At 35.8% G+C, this 19,163-nt stretch overlaps 10 protein-coding genes across 10 annotated transcripts; 5 read left to right on the top strand and 5 right to left on the bottom strand.

Annotated features, from left to right (window-relative positions):
- Positions 1-1,683: 1,683 nt before the first annotated feature.
- Positions 1,684-4,093, bottom strand: B0P05DRAFT_560235 (kinase-like domain-containing protein). The gene is made up of 13 exons (XM_051580352.1): positions 3,585-4,093; positions 3,495-3,540; positions 3,396-3,451; positions 3,224-3,327; positions 2,929-3,179; positions 2,820-2,884; positions 2,676-2,778; positions 2,473-2,632; positions 2,321-2,428; positions 2,167-2,277; positions 2,051-2,118; positions 1,980-2,006; positions 1,684-1,934 (listed from the first exon to the last, which is right to left on the bottom strand). Exons 1-13 carry the CDS (start codon positions 3,947-3,949, stop codon positions 1,866-1,868), a joined length of 1,533 nt encoding a protein of 510 aa, XP_051430474.1. The 5' UTR covers positions 3,950-4,093; the 3' UTR covers positions 1,684-1,865.
- Positions 4,039-5,351, top strand: B0P05DRAFT_560232 (DNA glycosylase). The gene is made up of 5 exons (XM_051580351.1): positions 4,039-4,179; positions 4,223-4,266; positions 4,322-4,866; positions 4,918-5,094; positions 5,135-5,351. The coding sequence occupies exons 1-5, from the start codon at positions 4,058-4,060 to the stop codon at positions 5,249-5,251; spliced, it is 1,005 nt and encodes a 334-aa protein (XP_051430473.1). The 5' UTR covers positions 4,039-4,057; the 3' UTR covers positions 5,252-5,351.
- On the bottom strand, positions 5,210-5,665 carry B0P05DRAFT_560226 (uncharacterized protein). The gene is made up of 2 exons (XM_051580350.1): positions 5,400-5,665; positions 5,210-5,351 (listed from the first exon to the last, which is right to left on the bottom strand). The coding sequence occupies exons 1-2, from the start codon at positions 5,629-5,631 to the stop codon at positions 5,299-5,301; spliced, it is 285 nt and encodes a 94-aa protein (XP_051430472.1). The 5' UTR covers positions 5,632-5,665; the 3' UTR covers positions 5,210-5,298.
- A 256-nt stretch (positions 5,666-5,921) lies between these two features.
- On the top strand, positions 5,922-7,609 carry B0P05DRAFT_285550 (Septin-domain-containing protein). Its single transcript, XM_051573442.1, has 7 exons — positions 5,922-5,985; positions 6,035-6,054; positions 6,126-6,237; positions 6,286-6,496; positions 6,538-7,041; positions 7,084-7,200; positions 7,245-7,609. The coding sequence occupies exons 1-7, from the start codon at positions 5,973-5,975 to the stop codon at positions 7,387-7,389; spliced, it is 1,122 nt and encodes a 373-aa protein (XP_051430471.1). The 5' UTR covers positions 5,922-5,972; the 3' UTR covers positions 7,390-7,609.
- A 1,619-nt stretch (positions 7,610-9,228) lies between these two features.
- B0P05DRAFT_285491 (uncharacterized protein) lies at positions 9,229-10,090 on the top strand. The gene is made up of 2 exons (XM_051573440.1): positions 9,229-9,447; positions 9,488-10,090. The coding sequence occupies exons 1-2, from the start codon at positions 9,384-9,386 to the stop codon at positions 10,033-10,035; spliced, it is 612 nt and encodes a 203-aa protein (XP_051430470.1). The 5' UTR covers positions 9,229-9,383; the 3' UTR covers positions 10,036-10,090.
- A 630-nt stretch (positions 10,091-10,720) lies between these two features.
- On the bottom strand, positions 10,721-13,701 carry B0P05DRAFT_285529 (uncharacterized protein). The gene is made up of 6 exons (XM_051573441.1): positions 13,313-13,701; positions 13,230-13,261; positions 13,149-13,186; positions 11,470-13,099; positions 11,281-11,416; positions 10,721-11,229 (listed from the first exon to the last, which is right to left on the bottom strand). The coding sequence occupies exons 1-6, from the start codon at positions 13,533-13,535 to the stop codon at positions 11,210-11,212; spliced, it is 2,079 nt and encodes a 692-aa protein (XP_051430469.1). The 5' UTR covers positions 13,536-13,701; the 3' UTR covers positions 10,721-11,209.
- On the top strand, positions 13,527-15,082 carry B0P05DRAFT_591351 (uncharacterized protein; the record flags this gene model as incomplete). Its single annotated transcript, XM_051582901.1, has 7 exons — positions 13,527-13,587; positions 13,633-13,661; positions 13,708-13,880; positions 13,920-14,035; positions 14,088-14,162; positions 14,209-14,240; positions 14,279-15,082. 7 exons carry the CDS (start codon positions 13,527-13,529, stop codon positions 15,080-15,082), a joined length of 1,290 nt encoding a protein of 429 aa, XP_051430468.1.
- Positions 15,083-15,433: 351 nt separating this feature from the next.
- On the bottom strand, positions 15,434-16,558 carry B0P05DRAFT_560194 (uncharacterized protein). Its single transcript, XM_051580349.1, has 3 exons — positions 16,433-16,558; positions 16,310-16,359; positions 15,434-16,208 (listed from the first exon to the last, which is right to left on the bottom strand). The coding sequence occupies exon 3, from the start codon at positions 16,191-16,193 to the stop codon at positions 15,585-15,587; it is 609 nt and encodes a 202-aa protein (XP_051430467.1). The 5' UTR covers positions 16,194-16,208; positions 16,310-16,359; positions 16,433-16,558; the 3' UTR covers positions 15,434-15,584.
- A 554-nt stretch (positions 16,559-17,112) lies between these two features.
- On the bottom strand, positions 17,113-18,377 carry B0P05DRAFT_560191 (mitochondrial carrier domain-containing protein). Its single transcript, XM_051580348.1, has 4 exons — positions 18,200-18,377; positions 18,093-18,155; positions 17,369-18,019; positions 17,113-17,306 (listed from the first exon to the last, which is right to left on the bottom strand). The coding sequence occupies exons 1-4, from the start codon at positions 18,338-18,340 to the stop codon at positions 17,223-17,225; spliced, it is 939 nt and encodes a 312-aa protein (XP_051430466.1). The 5' UTR covers positions 18,341-18,377; the 3' UTR covers positions 17,113-17,222.
- A 274-nt stretch (positions 18,378-18,651) lies between these two features.
- Positions 18,652-19,023, top strand: B0P05DRAFT_560188 (uncharacterized protein). The gene is made up of 2 exons (XM_051580347.1): positions 18,652-18,894; positions 18,947-19,023. Exon 1 carries the CDS (start codon positions 18,681-18,683, stop codon positions 18,873-18,875), a length of 195 nt encoding a protein of 64 aa, XP_051430465.1. The 5' UTR covers positions 18,652-18,680; the 3' UTR covers positions 18,876-18,894; positions 18,947-19,023.
- Positions 19,024-19,163: the final 140 nt, after the last annotated feature.

The raw sequence follows: 19,163 nt of genomic DNA, 5'->3' as shown, positions 1-19,163 counted from the left end.
AAAGAAATTAGAAAAAGTAAGCAAATCATTATGATATTATCTAATTAACACAATAAAGCTATTGTCAATTACCATTAGACACAGTTCAATTCTATCTCTAGCATTTCCAGTATAATAATTTGCCCAAATATTTCAACACGCAACTTCGATAAAAACCGCTAATCTTAGCAGTAAAGGCCAATAATCAGTTGGTAGTTTTTGAATAAACTTGTTAGTAGCCGCCAATAAACTATTGTCAGTAACCGCTAATCTTGACAGTAAAGACGGGTTCCACAAAAGTTTATAATGTATTTTTTTATGCTTCTTGTTGGACATTATTGGTAACATCACTATATATTATTGGATTATATAAACGTCTCTCGTGTTACATATATATGTATGCATCACATAATATATTGTATACACTTCTATGGTTGGTGACATGAATCCAATCATACACTACTATACTCATCACTAGAAGCATTCTTGAAAGGCGATCACAAAAGAGAAAAACTGAAAAGAAACATATCCAATGCACACAGAAAAAGAACTGGAAGGAGAAGTATAACTGACATCGCCGGCGAAAAAAGAAGAAGGAGAGACAACAGAAGAAGGCGGTAAGTAATTTAGTATATACGAGAAACTTGTAGCCATATAAAAGAAAAAAGGATTAAAGTCGAATGCAAATAATAGAAGATTACTGCTTCATTGCTGAATTCATTCTGTTCAATAAGTGCTTGGACAAACTGAGTGATGCGCAAATGAACCATTTGGCTTGGTGTGCTTGCTTTTATCTGAGAGCTAATTGAAGTAAAGCAAAGATGAATTGTAAGAAATAAAGGATCAATTGGTACACGATAAAATCGGGTTTTTTATGCACCACTCCCTATCAAACATGTTCGCAGAGTACCAAATAGAGAGGGGAATAGTTCATACAACTGTGTCTAGAGAAAGGGTAGTCCTAAAAAAATACAAAATGTATAAATGTATTAATGACGAACACTCTGTCAATTCCAAAGAAAAGTATTTTGAGAATATAGCTACTATTAGCTTTATGTTTTTTCTATTCTTTTTATGTTGCCTTATAATTTTCTTTTTTCACGCAAAGAAATCGTTTATCTTTGATTTGATAAATAATTGGTTTCTCTATGTGATAAATAATAAAAACCTGTTTATTGTGTGACATGTAATCAATTGATAAAATACAGTGACCTCCTTTTCTTTAGAAAATTGTACATGTATACAAGAGTGGTTGCTTTTGGAGTGGATAGGAGTATTCTATAGCCATTCCCTCTCTGCTTGGTGCTCTGCGGACATGCCCGGTAGATGGTAGTCCCCAAGAAAAAAGGATTGGTGCATAAGAAACCTGAAAAAATATACTTTATTCTAGTAAATGACTATAATTGTCTGCTTTGCTCCCAAGTTTAGCCGAAACAGCTATTCATGGATAAATTGAAGTCTGTATTTGATACAAAATGTCGCATGAACAGTTTTCTTTTGTCGACTCCCTTTATACCTGCCAAAGAAATCAAGAATGTAGTGTTCCCTATTGTACACTTCATGGGGTTTCTTTTGCATGATAAAGGCTAGGACGAATGTGGATTCGCTGTGTTTTTATTTGTTTTATTATGGTGTTTTCATGTTGCCATATTCTTCGTACTGTTGTCCCATATCATGAATAAAAAAGAATAAATGGTCTATTAAGTCTTATTTTCAAGTTTTGTTCTTTATTTGATTATTACCAGAATACACTTCATGTCTGTCTAGTTGGTCTTTTATAGAAAGAGAAAAGAGAGAGAATGAAGAAGGGGCAAAGACAGAGATATATAAATAAATAAAAAAGAGGGAAAGGAGGGGGGATTGATTAGTGGTATGAACAAGATGAATTATTTTCTCTCGAGGTATTTAACAAGCATAGGATTACGCTTTAATCCTGTCTTGAATGTTTCTGCATTCTATAATAAAGATCATTAACAAAGATGATTAGATAAAGTACTTACTTCGATTTGCTGAAGCCATGGGTGTTGCTAGTTTAAGCGTCAGTTTATGAATACATAGATAGATAACTTACAAGGACCTGTTCAATATTGATACGTTCTTCTACATTGACCTTCATCATTTGTTGAATCAAATCTTTTGCTTAAAAAGAAAAGAATGAGCATGATGTTGTTTACTTGTATTCTATACCTTCTGCACTGATATATTCCCAAGAAGGATGACTAAATGTGAACTTGCCTTCTTTAATGCTTTTGTCAAGAATGGCTTTTTCTTTTTCCCATTTTGTTTGATCGTCTGATACTAAAAAGAGTTCAGCATCATTATGTGCAAACATTAGACTTACATTGGGGAAACGGACTTGTAGAAGTCAAAGTAATAAACAACAAGACACCTAGACTCCAAACATCCACTGCTTTACCATAAGGCCTTGCACTTACAATTTCAGGAGCAACTAAAGCCAATTAGAATGTATATAATGTGGTGTCCGATAGTTACCATACATGGCAGTGCCACAACTTGTCGTAAGTGCTTGTTTCTGATTGATGAAGGTCGAGAAACCAAAGTCGCATAGTTTGACATACAAGTTTTTTTTGTCGGTCACAATGACATTTTCAAGCTTGATATCACGGTGTACAATATCGTTTTCATGAAGACACTATCCAAAGATAAATAAGCCTCACTTAATTGAACCATCTTACCGCAACAGCATGTGCAATTTGATCAAAGATGATACGGACTTCATATTCCTTGAAAATTTCGTCTCGACATGCCACAATATCAAATAAGTCACCATGAGGACCACTATACAACATGAATTCAGGTACTATAGAAAGTGCACTTACTATTCCATCACAATATACATTTGTTGATCTTGTTCAAACATACGACTGACTTGAATAATACAAGGCTATGATTCTATAAATCACTTTTGTTGATTTCTTACTCACTTACATGAATTGGAAAAAGCATACAGACACTGATTTCTCGAAGGGTTGCGGTCTTCCAAACTTCTCTTTTGGCAAATGCTTTTCTGGGTATCATTTTAATCGCTACTGTCTTACCAGTCTCTTTACACTCTGCAATAACTACATTGCCATAATTTCCTTTTCCAATAATATTACTTTTGAGATTATAGAAACTATCAATTGATTTGGCTCGGATATCATTCATGGTGGATTCCACAAAGATGTAACAAGGATTTTCTATTCAGATTGAGTTAGCTGTCATAAACAAACATGATGCTTACCCTCTAAAGGATATCGACTAGGATCAAGAAATTGAATAATATCGTTTGTCTCCAATTCTCGAAATCCTTTGACTTTTTCTCCATTGATCCAAGTTCCATTCGTACTAACAAAGTAAAAGTAAGCTACTTTTTTTTTTTTTTTTTTTTTTTAATTTTATTGTTCTTGTGTTACCTGTGATTGCAAATAAACACTGGTGTAGAATGTTTGTCATGATCAAACCGTGTTTCCTACTTGCTCATCAATTTGTATGCATACTCATGATCAACTTACAAAGAAAATAAAAGCGTGTCTTTTTTCAGCATTAACATGATGAATACTAAAGAATCAATATAAAAAACAAACAAACAAAACATAACTTACACAATGTCACAGTCATTACCAGTACCAATGACATAGCCAGCAGCCTCGGACTCTTGTCTGTTGTGTAATCCCTTATCGAGTGTAAAGACATGTCCTCGGCCCTGAACAAGGTATCCCCATGCCCTTTTTGTCTCAATAATCTCACAAAATCCATCTGCTTTTTTTCGAATCATGGCCGAACTCTTTGCAGGTTGTGCCAATCGATCTGTCCTACGAGGCGATAAACCAGCCAAGGGAGAAAGCGCGAAACCTGCAGTTCGTCTTTTCATATGTTTACTTGGACTTCTGGTAAGTTTTTCAACTACTTTGGCAGAACATCGAAAGTTCGGGTTGGAATGAGATTTGTTTGGTTTGAAGGACTTCATGCCAAACAAAAAGGATAAAAAAAAAGAAGAAAAAAGAAGCAAGTGTTACCCTTTTCTTGAGGGCGTTTTTGTTTTGATTTTTTTCTTTTTTTTTTTGTCAAACAACTCATGTTGAGATTGCAAGCAAATAAACTATTATGGAAAGACTTGATGATCTCACCTCATGAGTTACGACTCAACTCATTACGATGTGGACAGTCCTTTCGTTGGAAACAGATCCAAGATCATTGGTAATCGATGCATAAAAAAAAAATTCTCATTTCCCATAAACAGGGTTTCTGTACTTCATGGTCGACTTGTTGTTCTTAAAGAAACTCGTTTGTATATAGATCATGTTGACTTTTGATTGATGTCTTTTGTATATATATATAGCTTCCACTATCATGTATGGATATCAACAGGAACTGAAAGATGACGCAATACAAGACATCAAAGACTATTTTCAATTAGATCGAGTCTCACTTCAAGCCTGTTATGAACGATGGTCAGCCTTAGATGCTAATTTTGCAAAGAAAGCAGCTCAATTTCAAGGCATTCGTATGCTTCGACAAGATCCATGGGAGAATTTGATTTCTTTTATTTGTTCTAGTAACAACAATATCACTCGTATTTCACTCATGATCGATAAACTATGCACTCGGTTTGGTAAACAGATTGGTGAATATGAACAGCAGATGTTTTATGAGTTTCCTACACTGCATGAACTTACGCTGGATCCTCAGCTAGAAACCACCTTGAGACAATTGGGATTTGGGTATCGAGCTAAATATATTGCTAACACAGCCCATAAGCTCAAGCAAGATCACCCTGATCTAGAAGAACAATGGCTGTACACGTTGCGCCAAGTGCCTTATGAAGAAGCAAAAGCAGTCTTGATGGAATTTCAAGGGGTTGGACCTAAGGTGGCTGATTGTGTCGTAAGTTCCTTGTTGTTTGTATTCAGCACTCACTTACTCACTCCCCATAAGTGTTTGATGTCCTTGGATCATTCAGAATCGATTCCAGTAGATACACATGTATGGCAAATTGCCTTGAGAGATTATGGGTTCAAGAATAAGGCCAAGACATTAAATCAAAAGCTTTATGTTGAAGTAGGCAATCATTTCCGAGTCTTGTTTGGTGATTATAGTGGCTGGGCACATTCAGTAAGTATACACAGGTTGACATCATTTAATCAAAAATTAGGTCTTGTTTACTGCTGATTTAAAGAACCTTGAAAAGACATTAAAAAGAGAGATTTTATTAAAAGAGGAAATTAAAGTAGAAGTAAAGCGTATAAAGAAAGAAGATTATATTGTATAATAATAAAGTGTACTTTTGTTGTTGTCGTTGTTGTTGTTGTTGGTATATTAAGAACGCTGTCGCGCAAGTTTACTTGTGCAGTATCTTAAAAGTCCTTTCACTAATGATAAGGTCAGTTTTGAAATAAATCATGATTTTGCTTGTTTACCTTGTTCAGAACTACTGTTGTTTCTTTTTAAAGGTGTAGGCCGTTCCTTGGGTTCTTGGTAGCAATAGACAGAAGGAGGAGCATCAGAAAAGGAAACAGTATTGGAACAAGTCTTTCTTTTCTTTTGATTTACACAAGGCACCACAGTAGCTGTCTTGTTTTGATACCAAGAATCAAGGTGTGGTATAGTATCATAAATAGAAGCTTTTGTTTGGCAAGTATCCATTATCATTGTAAGAAATATAAAGAACAAGAAAATAGTAATAATAAAAAAAAAAAGAGCTGTTATTTTTATATACAAATTTTTTGATCTAGTTAAAGCCAAGAAAGGCTTGCTCTATTTAGAAACACCCAACCAATCAAGCAACTATTTCCAGATAAAATCACAAGCTATCTCTGTTACACACTCAAGTTTTTTTTTTTTTCGTCAATCATGCACAGACGGATACCAATTAAAAAAGTTATTGTCAACATATTTTATAGGAGATTATTCTATATACACACACATTCCTTTCCCCCTTTTTTTTTTTTTCTACTTTGCCTTCTTGACTATTTCCCTTCTTCTTTCTCTTTATGATTATGAACGGTAATAAAATAAAGTAAAAGAAAGGAAATGACCAATAGACAAATAATAGATCAAACAAGTGCTAGTGGCGTAAAGTTATCATTACGATAGTGTGTTACTCAAAATTTAAATTCAATTATTCACACACATGTTCTTTTTAGATGACTGTGATCCACAAAAAACTCCAAGGTTACGTTGGCTTTGCCAATTTGCCTAATCAGGTGCACAGAAAATCAGTAAAAACTGGATTTCAGTTTACCTGTATGGTAGTTGGTAAGTTTGATGGATCGAGTCATTTTTGTTTCTTACACATATACAAAGGTGAATCTGGTTTAGGCAAATCTACATTGGTCAATACCTTGTTTCATTCTCAGCTATACCCAACAAAGGAACTACCGGAATTGACGACAGAAGTTTCACAGACAGTGGAGATCAAATCTATCACATCAGACATTGAAGAAAACGGTGTTAAATTGAGATTGACTGTGGTTGATACACCAGGTTTTGGTGATTTTGTTAATAATGAAGAAAGGTAATACAACACGTTCTTTGTGTCTTATTCACCCATTATAGTTGGAGGCCTATCTTGGACAACATTGAATCAAGATTTGATGCTTATCTTGAGCAAGAAAATCGTGTGAATCGTCGTCGTATGGTGGATAACCGTATTCATGCCTGTCTTTACTTTATTGCACCCACAGGCCATGCCTTGAAGCCCTTGGATATCGAATTCATGCGTCGTCTTCATACCCGCGTCAATTTGATTCCTGTGATTGCCAAGGCAGATACATTGACAGAAGAAGAAGTTGCTGCCTTTAAGGAGCGCATTTTGGCTGACATTGCTTATCATAAAATTCAAATCTATCAAGCTCCTGTGTACGAATACGACGATCAAGAAACCATTGCAGAAAACAAGGAAATCATGTCCAAGATTCCATTTGCTGTTGTTGGTTCTGACAAGGAATTCGAAATTGACGGTGGTCGTCGTGTGCGTGGTCGTAAATATCCTTGGGGTGTAATTGAGGTTGATAACGAAGAACACTGTGATTTTGTTAAGCTTCGACAAATGTTGATCCGGTAAGAATTACCTTGTGTAAATTTGTGTTCATTATCGTGTAGTACACATATGGAAGAATTAAAAGAATATACCAATGATGTCCTTTACGAAAATTATCGTACTGAGAAACTAGCTGCGATGGGCATTCAACAAGATTCTTCTGTATTTAAGGAAGTCAAGTAAGTCATCATGGTTGATTCAATGAACTTATATGGTTCGATAGTCCTACACAAAAGATGGAAGAAGAAAGGTTTGCTCATGAACAGAAACTAAGTAAAATGGAAGCAGAAATGAGAGCTGTATTCCAAGCTAAAGTTGCAGAAAAAGAAGCAAAATTGAAGCAATCAGAAGTTGAGGTAAAGCAATAATATCTGGATGAAGATAATTAACTTTGATCAAGTTATATGCACGTCATAAGGAAATGAAAGAGGCGCTTGATAAACAACTGGTTGATTTAGAAGAAAGGAAACATCGCTTAGAATTAGGTAGACCCATGACATCTGAAAAGTCAAAGAAAAAAGGCTTTTCTTTCAATAAATAATGTATCTTTATGATACGAAAACTGTTTACGCATTAAACAATATCAAGACATGATATCACTGGTTCTCTTGTTCTTTTATCCAGAGCTCAATCGATATAGAACTTGCAGCTCTTTAAGTTAATGCTAAATATGCACAAAAAAAAGCTAAATAGAAGCTTTGTGATAGCAAGTCAATTATGTAAAGAAATGCGATATTCATATTTGAGTTTATTTCAGAGGTTTATTTACAATATTTTCAATTGTGAAAGAGACCTTTCAATCGGAAGATCCATTTTATCTTTCAAAGAAACAAAAGCCTTCCTTCTAGCTCTTTTTTTTTGAAAAAAAAAAAAACAAATTAAAAAGACCCAAGACCAGGCCAAAGATCGCACCAAGTCATTGCCTATTTTCAACAAAGAAAATTTCTCTTCTTGAACAAAGAGGTACACCCCACATTCTTGCATTTAGCAGTTGAACAGAGAGCAGTCAAAACCTAAGGCATTATAGTATTATTTTATTTGGAAATGCTTTTTTTCTATAGAAAAAAAAAACTTACCTTCTACTAGTATGCCAAAAGATGTTGGATCTATTGATCTACCATCCTCTTCAACTCCAAGCCCAATTTTGAGCGGTCGCTTAGAAGTTGAGTTGGCTTTGCTCAAGGAGGTTTTACTTCAACAGCCAACAGTTGCACATCTTCACCTCGGGATTCATGCATTAGGCAGAAGTCAGACATCATTTTTTAGCAAGTATCCTTGCTCTGGCTTGCTGACAGCGAGCTGTCAAGCAAAGGGATTCCTCTAGAAGATCTAACTGTAACTCGAGTTAGAAAACGATATGCAAATCGATTGGTTTCTTTCTAGAGTATGTCAAACTATCATCATTCAACAAAGTTGGCTCAATGAATGGAAATAGATGTTGATCAATAAATGCTTCTTCGGTTCTGCTCTCTATCCAGCCTTTTTTCTCAATCATTCTTCGGCATACTGTTACCAAAGCAATGTCATCTTGATTTTTTCTTTCTGGCATTGCTTCTGAAGCTTGTACAGAATGCAGTCAGCACCAGCATAAGCTTAGCGCATTGTATCATCTTTGCTATACGTTAAGGACACGTATGCTTTTTGCTTCAAAATAAAATAGAAATTATGAAAAAAGAAAGAAAAGAATTTATTTAAAAGGTGATTAGATTGACAACATTTTTTCTGCCAATCATAGCTAGTGTCTGTAGTAGGTATAGATTAAGGTATAAATGTCTAAACAATTGATTTAACTCTGGCTTCTGTTAATTTTATGCTTTTATCCAATCGTTTTAGAGAACGGTCTAGATGTCGTACTTGCGCCATTAAATCATCATAAGCCCTGCATATTTCCTTGTCTACTTCTTCCCAATCGACATGAGGATATATTAGAAATGCGTTTTTTAATGAAGTAAACACAATTTCCATTGCTGCTCTGTCAGCTTGTAAATCGTCTAACTGTTGTTGTAATTTCTCTAATTCATCATAAGGTGTCATCTTTTCGAAAGAGGGCATACTAAGGAAAAAGAAGAAGAAGAAGAAGAAGAAAAGATTGCTTTATATATAAAAAGGGATTACATCCAGATTATTGGTGCTTGTGTGCTAAAATCATTCGTTTTTTGAAAAAGACACTATTTGTCCTACCTTTTAGACACTTTTAGTCAAGTGCCGAATCTACCTTTGCTTTTGTGATTCCGATGTGTATGAAATCATATAGCTAAAATGAATAATTTCCCTTTTTGATTTGTCATGCCGTCGTAAGCTATTTGTCAACAGGCACAATACGCGTCATTTCTTTCCCTCTTTTACATTGCTGTGTTTAGTCATGCTGGTAGATGATGAAACACGTCAAGATATTCTGGGTTACTTTCCAGATGTGCTGACTACAGGTACAATCAGACAGGTTACACTCAATCTAACCTATGACAGAAATTGACTACGCATTGGCCAGAAAAGTAAAATGTGTGATGGAACCATTCAGACAGCCAGGCACATTAGCCAACAATAAACGATGGCAAATAGAGTTCAAGGTACTCAAACGCCTAGACGAAATAAAGCATCATACAGCAACTCAGCCTTGTTTGCCCCGTGTATGCTTAGAAGCTTACTTTGATAACAAGGATTCTTTTGAATTAAAAGACTGGACCTGGAAAGAAAAATCAACATTCCTCCCTATGATTGAGACAGTACCTTGGTCTATTCACCCTAAGCCTATATCGCATAAGAAGATTCAATTGACGCATGAAAAGAAAGCAAGGCTGGAGGCATTGATCAGACTAGACAAGACAGTAAAGACAAAGAAACCACCATACGATCCTGAAATGTATGGGGATTTACTGGTCAAAAGCACACATCCTAGTCCATTTATACCACAGCATAATTTAGACCAATTCAAGGCCCTTCAATGGTCTTTAAGACAAAGTGATCAAAGACATGCAAGGCAATGCGAATTAGAATGGGCAAGATTCAAGTTTTAATCTATTTTAAGATTGGATAATAAAACAGCAACACTCTTGGCATTCATGCAGTGTTCTATCGCTATTAGTGTACATATTCTTTTCTTTAGATCTTACCTTGGCAATCCCATAAGATATTGGACCATAATGGGTTCATGGAAAACACATTTTGATTGCCCAAAATGATCAAATGTCTAGTTAAAGTCAGTACATCTATGTCTATGTGTTTTCTTTTTTACCTTTTAGCACGGGTCAGAGCCACATTGATACGTAACTGATTGTCCATAAATTGACTTTCACTTGTCCTCACAGTAGACAAGATAATCACATCTTTTTCACCACCCTGAATGATGGAGAAAAAGGAGTTAAATCAACCCTAGTATGATTCAGCGTTTTACCTGAAAAGCATCCACAGTTGAGATTTGTACTTTTCTGTTTGTACTTGAAGCATCTGTGGATTTCAAGTATTCTACTAGTTTATCTGTTTGTTCCTTGTATAAAGAAATCACACCTAAATCCACAGCTGGGATTTGAAGTGATAATAAAGATTGGATAATATGAGCAGAAACAGCTACTTCTGCCTCATTCCAATAACTATTGGTATGCTTTGATTTTTGTTCCTGTCTTTTTGATCAGTCTCTCTCTTTCTTTAAGATAAGGTCCTTATTTACTTACAAATCCACCCACATTCACAAATAACAAAGTAGGCAATCCTTCAATCAATGGCTTCCTGTCTTGTGCATCCACACCATTCAGCAGCCTTTGATCATAAAACAATTTGTTACTGATGTTGGAAATACGAGGATGACAACGATACTGTGTGCGCAGCATAATAGAATCATACCCCATTTCCATCATACGATCAAACAAGGTCTTGTCCAATCCTTGTCCTACTTTGGACTCTTCCGCATTTGTAGCCAACGTAGGCGGTAATTGTAAGGGATCACCAATCATTACTAGGCGATGGCACATGAACCTGGCCAAGGGCACCAATGTCAGAGGTTCCATCAATTGAGATGATTCGTCTACTAAAATCAGGGGGAATTGAATACCATCAAATACTTCAAACGTAGAAGACATGAAGGTAGTACCAACCACTTGCACAGCATGGATTTGATTTGTACTTTCTGATTTACGAAACCGTTGAATGGCAGTAGCAATATGGTCCATGTCTTCTTCTGTATTTTGACTATCTTCAAGCATTTGTTCCAATTCCTTTAATTCTGATTGACAAGTGAGTATCATCATGACAAACGTTGTTTTTACCTTCATTACTGGATGCCCTGGCTTTAGCTGTAAAAGGCAATAAATTCTTGGCGATTTTCTTCATACTTCCAATACGAATAAAATGATCATAGCCTAATTTAAGCAATGTCTGAAGAATGCGATCTACTGCAACATTCTATTTTTAACAGTAAGTAGGTCTCTCTCTCTTTTTTTTTTCTATTCACTTACTGTCATAGAAGAAACAAGGATTTTGAATGAAATAGCATCTTCAGGCTCTCTTTTTCCATTCACAGTATCAATCAAGTCTTGCAAAAAGATGATGATTACAGCAGCAAGAAAACTCTTGCCTGAGCCATACACACCATGCACCAATACAATAGGCTGTTCTAATTGTTCATTCCAACCAGGACAATAAATCACACTTTTAGCTACTTGTCGTAACACAGCTTCTTGATCTGCATTGAGTTTGTGATACTGAATAGTCTCTCTTATTCTAGCTTCTATATCTACATGGTCGTGTTGTGTGAGTCGAATGTGTTCTAGTGTAGGCAATGGCTTGGCCTTTTTGGATAAACGAGGGTTGGATAGAAGATAAGGCAAGACAGGTAATTCATGCAGCTGTTGGTCCAAGGTATCCAACATCATAAATTCAGTACTGGCAGAAATCGTGCGAAGAGCATAGACACTAGTCTCCTTTTTCATTACCTGAGAAGCCACACGCGCATCTCGAGCAGACAAACAATGGAGTTCCAAAGATCCATCTGAAAATGGACCAAAAAACGTACTTCGAGCCAGAAATGTCTGGCTTGATTCAAAGCTGGGCACATTCGAAATGATCCAAATATCGTCTCTGTTGTATTTACTGTGATGCTCCCGATTCGAACGCAGCATCAGTCTAAATGTTGACTGTCCATAGCGTGGATTCTCTTGCTTTAATTCGTTTTGAACATAGATAGCAATACCTTTGGATCGCATAGTACGCTCTAGGTCTTGTCCGTGCTTGTTTTTACCGAGTTTCTCATACACAGAATGAAAATACATGCCATAGTTTAACAACAAGATATCTAAATGTTCATTAATGATGGCTCGGAATGTATTCTGATAGAGTGCTGGATTCTTGAATTTAGCAGGCACAACTTTGGATCGTTTAGGGTAGTTTTTGGATTTCACGAGGCCAAGTGCTTTTCGACTGTTGGGGAACTGTAGGATCATGGACGTATATTTTGTTTCTGTAGGGTCCTTGTGGCCACTGATGGTTTGTTCAGGGGATACTTTTGGTGTCTCTGTGGATGCGTGTTTCGGCGTGTTTGTGGTTGCTTGTGCAGTCATACTAGAAGCAGGTTGAAATGATGTTTGTTGAGGTGGAGGAGTAGTTTGTTGAGCGATATGTTGATGTAATACAGATGTTGTTTTCTTGGATAGACCCATTCGAGCTCTTTTTAATGGGACACATGAAGAAGAACCTATAGGTGTGGGTTGAGCTGGAGTAGGTTGAACTGGAGGAGTAACAGCAGTAGAAGATGTGGGTATACTTGAAGAAGGAAGGGTTGGTTTGTCATCAATATCCATTGGGTCTTCCTCTTCTGAATCAGATTTTATCATTCTTTTCTTGGGTACAAATGAAGGTGGTTTAAAAGGTGCATTTTTTGATTGTTTCTGTACATTTTCCTTGGGTGGCTCTTTATTGAGCTGTCTATCAGGTAGCGACACATTGACTCGACTGGGTTGATTAACATTGACTCGACTGGGCTGATTAACATTGGCTATTTCTGTAGATTGATATTCTTCTATTGTCACTATATGTCCATCAAATTCCAATTCATCACCTACAGCAGGCCTACCACCCTTATTGAATTTCCTACATATACATATATAAATAGTCATGTTGTCAATTAATTTCTATCTACCTGTCAATATTATAGCCTTTTTCATCAATCAACACAAGCTATGGATTTGGTTAGGACTTATGCTACTCAAGTATTGCTTACTTTTTTATTAAAACTATAGTACTTGAGAAAGCCTGAACTAGGTTAGACATACATACAAACAGACCTTTCTTTCTTTGGCTTACCGTCTTGCCAGATTTTGTTCTTTCTTGCTTTTTGAGCAGTAAACAATACAACAAAGTGACTGACTGTATTATCCTCCATAGCGTAAAAGAGAAAAAGAGAAAAAGAGATTCGCAGCATTTTTGAAGGATTTAAGATCACGTGATCTCGTTTGATCATTAGTTGTTTTTTTTTGACGCGTCTAGAAAAAAAAAATCTTTGTTCTTTCTTTATAGTATGGTTCATCGAGAATTACCGGTACCCAAGACTCGTATGCTATCTACTTGGAAGCTAAAAGGTATTTAGATCTAATAAATGAAATATTTGCTTAGGTTGTTGATAGATATGATTCGAAAGAAAGAACTGATCATGGTAATCATCATCGTAATAAGTGTCAACTTGTAACCATCGACTATAGGATGCTCCCTATCAAAGAGCTGTTGTATGGGAGTCTGCTAAAATGAGTGAATTGGTTGACTCAATATTGAATAACTACTATATCCCTCCGTTGCTATTTGCTACAAGAAAAATTAGAGGCAAACAAACACGTATTGTGATTGATGGCAAACAAAGATTGACTTCGATGCGAAGGTAATTGAGATGGACTCGACATGTTATTCATCCATATAGGTTTATGCGAAACTTGATCCCTTATGTTGATAGTTCTTCTGGTGAACCTGTGTCAACTTATTATGCAGACATGACAGATACAGAAAAAGACAATGAAGAAGAAAGTACCATAAGAAGTAAGGAGATCAAGTATCTATGCTCTGTGACTCATGATTCTGTATAAAATAGGATCAAAGCCAGAACCGAAATCCTTCTTGAATGAAGATTTACTCGATAAATTCAATAGTTATGAGTTTGTATGTGGTAAGTCATCTACTTTTGTCTGTGTCTTGTGCTTATGATGTCTTAGTGGAATACTCTGATATTTCAGAAGATGATGAGGTAATGTATCAACAACAATAACTAGACTAATAAAACAGTATGAAATCTTTTCTCGAGTACAATTAGGTGTGGCCATCACTTCAGCTGAAAGATTAAGAGCACACAATACACATGTAGCCAAATTATGCCGACAATTATCTCAAGAGCATGCTGCTATATCGGATGTATTGCAGCGAAAGAAAACAGCCGACTTATTCCAAATGATTGCTCATCTGCTCTTGGCACTGAAGAATGATCCTAAAGAATTCAAAGGCAGCAACAGACCACTGGTTGAATTTGTCTCGGGTTCATTCCATCCACCACCAGCGCTCATTAGCTCATTGAAACACGTACTTCATATCTTTACATCCATTGTTCAGCATGAGGACTACAGACATGTCTTTACAAAAAGAGACGGGCATCAATGTGCTATGAAAGCATTGGAATTTCTTACTTTTGGCAAGTATGTGTCTCTTGTCAGCCGTCCTCGTTCAGTGTCTCTGTTTGCTAAAGATTTTACGAGTTTAAGAGATTACTTGTTTGAAAGAAGAGAAGGTAAATTCTATTTGGGCCATGAGTCATTCAATGATGCTATGACATGGGTTGAACAGCATATTGCTAATGAAAATCTGGCACCCTCTGTTCAACCTCAATACAATACAATTTCATCTGATGAAGAAGAAGACGATGACGAAATGAATGATGAACTAAAAATGGATGAATATGAACATGAATCAGCGTATACCCCCTACAACTCTTCTTCTTATAATACAGCTACCAAAAGAAGAAGAGAAGAAAGTCTTATTGGTGTTCCTGTAGCAAGAAGAGGTGGTAAATTACCTTCTGGTCCTCCAAGACGTTAATTTCTTTAAATAAATAAATAAATATATATATATATATGTGTGGCTTCTATTGTGGCTAAACCATTTAGCATGCATACGCCACTTGGCCATGTGTGACGTTTGTTTGGACAAAATAAGCTCTATCCGATTACATCTGATTGGTTCCGAACTAAAGTACTCAAGTAACACAGATGGCATCACTTGATGATATCATGCATCTTTTTTTTTTCTTTTTTCTTTAACATATTTTAGATATCAAAATCCATTTGGTTGTTACTCAGAATGGACATTTTCCGTTTGTTCCGTTTTAGTTGTCATACATAAACACAAAAGGATTTATTATTTACAAATAAAGAAAGGATCAATGCATATAAATAAAAAAAAAAGGGGGGGGGGAATAAGCATAATGAAAGGGTATAATATAGACAACACAAGAGTACAAAAAAAAAACGAAAGTAAAGCATAGAATAAACATAAATAAAGAGTGGAATAAAGAATGGGAATGAGCAAGGATAAAGAGAACTTAAATGACAAAAGCATATTCAAGATTTGAGTTATAGATTGGCATAAAGTCTTGATAGTTGTTTTGACACATAAAAGTATTGGTATCGAATGGTTGATAGATCCAATCTTCCATATAATCAGAAATAGCAGAATCAGTAGAGGAGCAAGGAGAGGCGATTTCTGGAATGGGAGGTGATTGAAGTGTACCTTTGAGTTGAGCAAGGCGTTTTTCCAATTTGGCAATCTTGCGTTCCAAATGAGTTACCTGTAAACCCAAATCATCATAAGCAGTCAAGAGTTCTTTTTCCATTTCACCGAGACGAGTGGCCGTTTTAGATTGGTCCAATTGGGGCTTGCTAGAGGTATATGCATGATGAAGACTTTCAAAATGAACCGTGATAGTAGCCACTGTGTCATACGTAAAAGCTAATTCGCGTTCCAATTGTTCAATTTCATTGAAAGGTGTTTTTTCAGTTTCAGCTGTCATTACTGCAGGACGCGTTGTAGCATGAGAAGGTGTGCGCTTATGAACGCGGTAAGCTGGTTTCATTGAGTTATTCAGATTTAAACGCTGTGTTGTCCATTTCAAAGGCTTGTTGGTATGATTCTTTTTTTTTGTGGCAGTCATGGTATAGAATAAAAGCTAAAAAGTAAATGTGGATGGAGAAGAAGAAAAGAAAATTTAAGAAAAAAAGTGGCTCTATTTATATTCCAAGAAGTTAAGGAACCAAATGCATGTACTACCTGATCAAATCCAAATTTGGTCTTGCTTTAACACATTTGATTGGCTCCCCCTGAATGGACACGAAAAAAAAATTATTTATATTTTTCTTATCCCGTCATCAGAAAGAATGAACCCTTGCTTACTATTTTTGCAAAACTAAACCAACTAAATCCATAACTACAACGAAAAAGAAAAAGCAAAAAAAAAAAGAAAAAAAAACAAAACGAAACAAAACAAAAAACGCGTCGATAGCAAGTTGTTTTAGTTTTATTTGTGTACGCCAAGATGTGCCAAATATGTAACTCGGTTGTATCGGGCGAATTTTTGCCATTGAAAAAAACGGCCGTGCGTTTCATTTTTGAACTTGTTTGCATTCTGACCCTGCTTTTTCCTCTTTATGACAATGAGAATAACTTGCATACATATTCTATTAATAACTCGTTAAAAATAAACATTTCCCCCCTTTGACCATTTTTATTTTTAAGAACGCCATGATGAATCAAATCAAAGGGTTTTTGTTACTCGCCACAAGTGCCCTTTTTAGAACATGAAGTTCGCCAAGCAAGACCGCGCTCGTTTGTGTATAAAAAACCGATTCTTATTTCTCTTTCTCTTTTTTCTTTTTTCTCGCTTTTTTTTTTCTTGTGTTTTTTTTTAGAGAAGCAAATAAAAAATATTATTATTACTTTACTCCTTCTCCTCTTGTTCCTTGAAAATATGAATAAAACGAGTTGTATTCTGCTAAAATTTAAAATACACCTTTATCCACATATCTTTTAACATAAGGAAATGATGTCATGGACTAAATATAAACCAATAAGCGTTGACTGTATTCAAATTTTTTTTTTTTTATTACATGGAGGGGGAAGTTTGATATCATTGGCTAAGATTTAATATTTTTTTTTTAACTATACACAATTATTTGACATGAGCTTATTTTTGGCCTTCAAACATCTTGTGGAAGACAGGAATCAATTGCTGAGCAACAGTGAAACTGAAAATCAACTTGGGACCAACCTATCATCAAATGTGTTATCCATCATAGCTCTCTCTTTCTCTCTCTTATTGAAAACACTTACCACTAAAATCTTGGGAGTTAAACCCTTAAAGAAACCACCGAAACCTTCATGCTTGATCAAATCCTTAATGATCTTGAGACCAGATTCAGGGTTTTCAAAGTTACGGTTTTGAATACGAGTCTTGACGACATCCAAAGGAGCAGCAACAGTGATAGAAGCAACAGCACCACCAATGGAAGCACAGAAGTTTTGGAAGAAAGTGGCCTTGTTGTAATCTTGCAAATGGAAGATCCATTCTTTCACAAAGGCAGAACCACCAAAGAGAGCAAATGAACCAGGTGCATTACGAGCGGCAGTCCAGCCAGCGCCACGATAAAGACCCATACCTTCATCTTGAACAATCTTGAGGAACCCGCGGCCACGGAAAGCTTCAGGGTTTGTTTGTCTCTTGATCTTCAAGACATCCAAAGGAAGAAGGGCAATTTCACCAATACCCACCAAACTACCAGCAGTAGCGTGCATCACTGTCTTTCCTGTCTTTTCGCCAAATGTGTTGGTGAACAATTCCTTGTGATGCTTGTTCAAGTAGTCTCTCACGAAAGGTTGACCACCAAACTTGTATACTCTTTGAGCAACTTTATAACCTGCAGCAAAACCAAGACCAGGGAAAAGAGAAGCATACTTTTTCAAGAAACCAGCACTGGCAGCTTCCTATTTTTTTAAAAAAAAATTTTTTTTGCATTAATATGCGAGAACCCCCTTGTCAAATCATTGAGATTTTTACCTTGAAAACAACTTGATCCACAAGAGCCTTGTTTTCAGCAAAAGAACGAGTAGAAGACCAAAGCTAATACACATTCAATATCGACTATATTATTCATTTTGTTTTACCTTGGTTTGGTTACTCATCAAACGCTTGGCAACGGTATCAACAGGGTGAAAAATGATCAACTCGAGAATACCAGAACTGGCACTACCAGCGAAACGAGCCTTACCGGACTCTGAGTTTCCAGAAGCAATAGGAGGAGACATTCTTTTACTGCAGGTTAATAAAATAAAAAAAAAAAAAAAGAAGAAAAAGAGGGAAAAAACAAAAGCGTTTTGTACCTGGGGGGTTAAGAAAAAAAGAGTGGTTCAGACACTCGGGAAATCAAAAAAGAATAAAGTCAGATTGATAATCTAATATCGTTACAGATCCATACAAAGATAATTTCTGTAGAATTCTTCTAGACCATCTCGGCTATAGATGCAGTATGTCTTGTTGATACAGAGATAAGCAGTATGATAGAATTCAACTTATTGCAAGTTAACCCTATTGATGAAAAAAAAATTTTTTTCTTCTTCAGCAAAAAGTTACAACCTCTGAGTCACAATGAACGGGTCGGAAACAGTTCTCAGACGATTTTTTTGCTCTCTACAAGCCTTTTTTATTATCTTATCTCATGTTGCACGTATGTACTTTTTCGTCTTCAAAGTAAAAAAGATGAACACTTTTTTTTCTGTTAATCAGTGCATATTCTCTTCAAACTTATTGTCAAACTACACTTTAGATGGAAATAGACCCTAGTTTATATTAGCAGGGTTTCCTTTGAGGTTTATGTTGTTAGTTTCTTGATATAACAAATGATCCTACTTTACTTGAATAGTTGATTGAAACTAATTTCACAAACTAGGTGACATTAAACGTTTGTAATAGCTTCAATTATTTCAAGTCTATAAGTGAGTAAAAAGACTTTACATAAGCAAAACAAAAAAAAAGAATGTACGCATTGTTAGCTGACAGATCAATCGGAAGCTGAACTTTATAAGAAAAAAGTTGCCGTGTTTTCTGCATTAATATTCAGATAAATTGTCT

The sequence above is a fragment of the Gilbertella persicaria genome (genome assembly GCF_025201335.1).
Source record: "Gilbertella persicaria strain CBS 190.32 chromosome Unknown B0P05scaffold_57, whole genome shotgun sequence".
In the NCBI taxonomy this organism is placed as follows: domain Eukaryota; kingdom Fungi; phylum Mucoromycota; class Mucoromycetes; order Mucorales; family Choanephoraceae; genus Gilbertella; species Gilbertella persicaria.
Note: the sequence above shows the minus strand (reverse complement) of the source record. Positions and strands in the feature narration are given on the sequence as shown.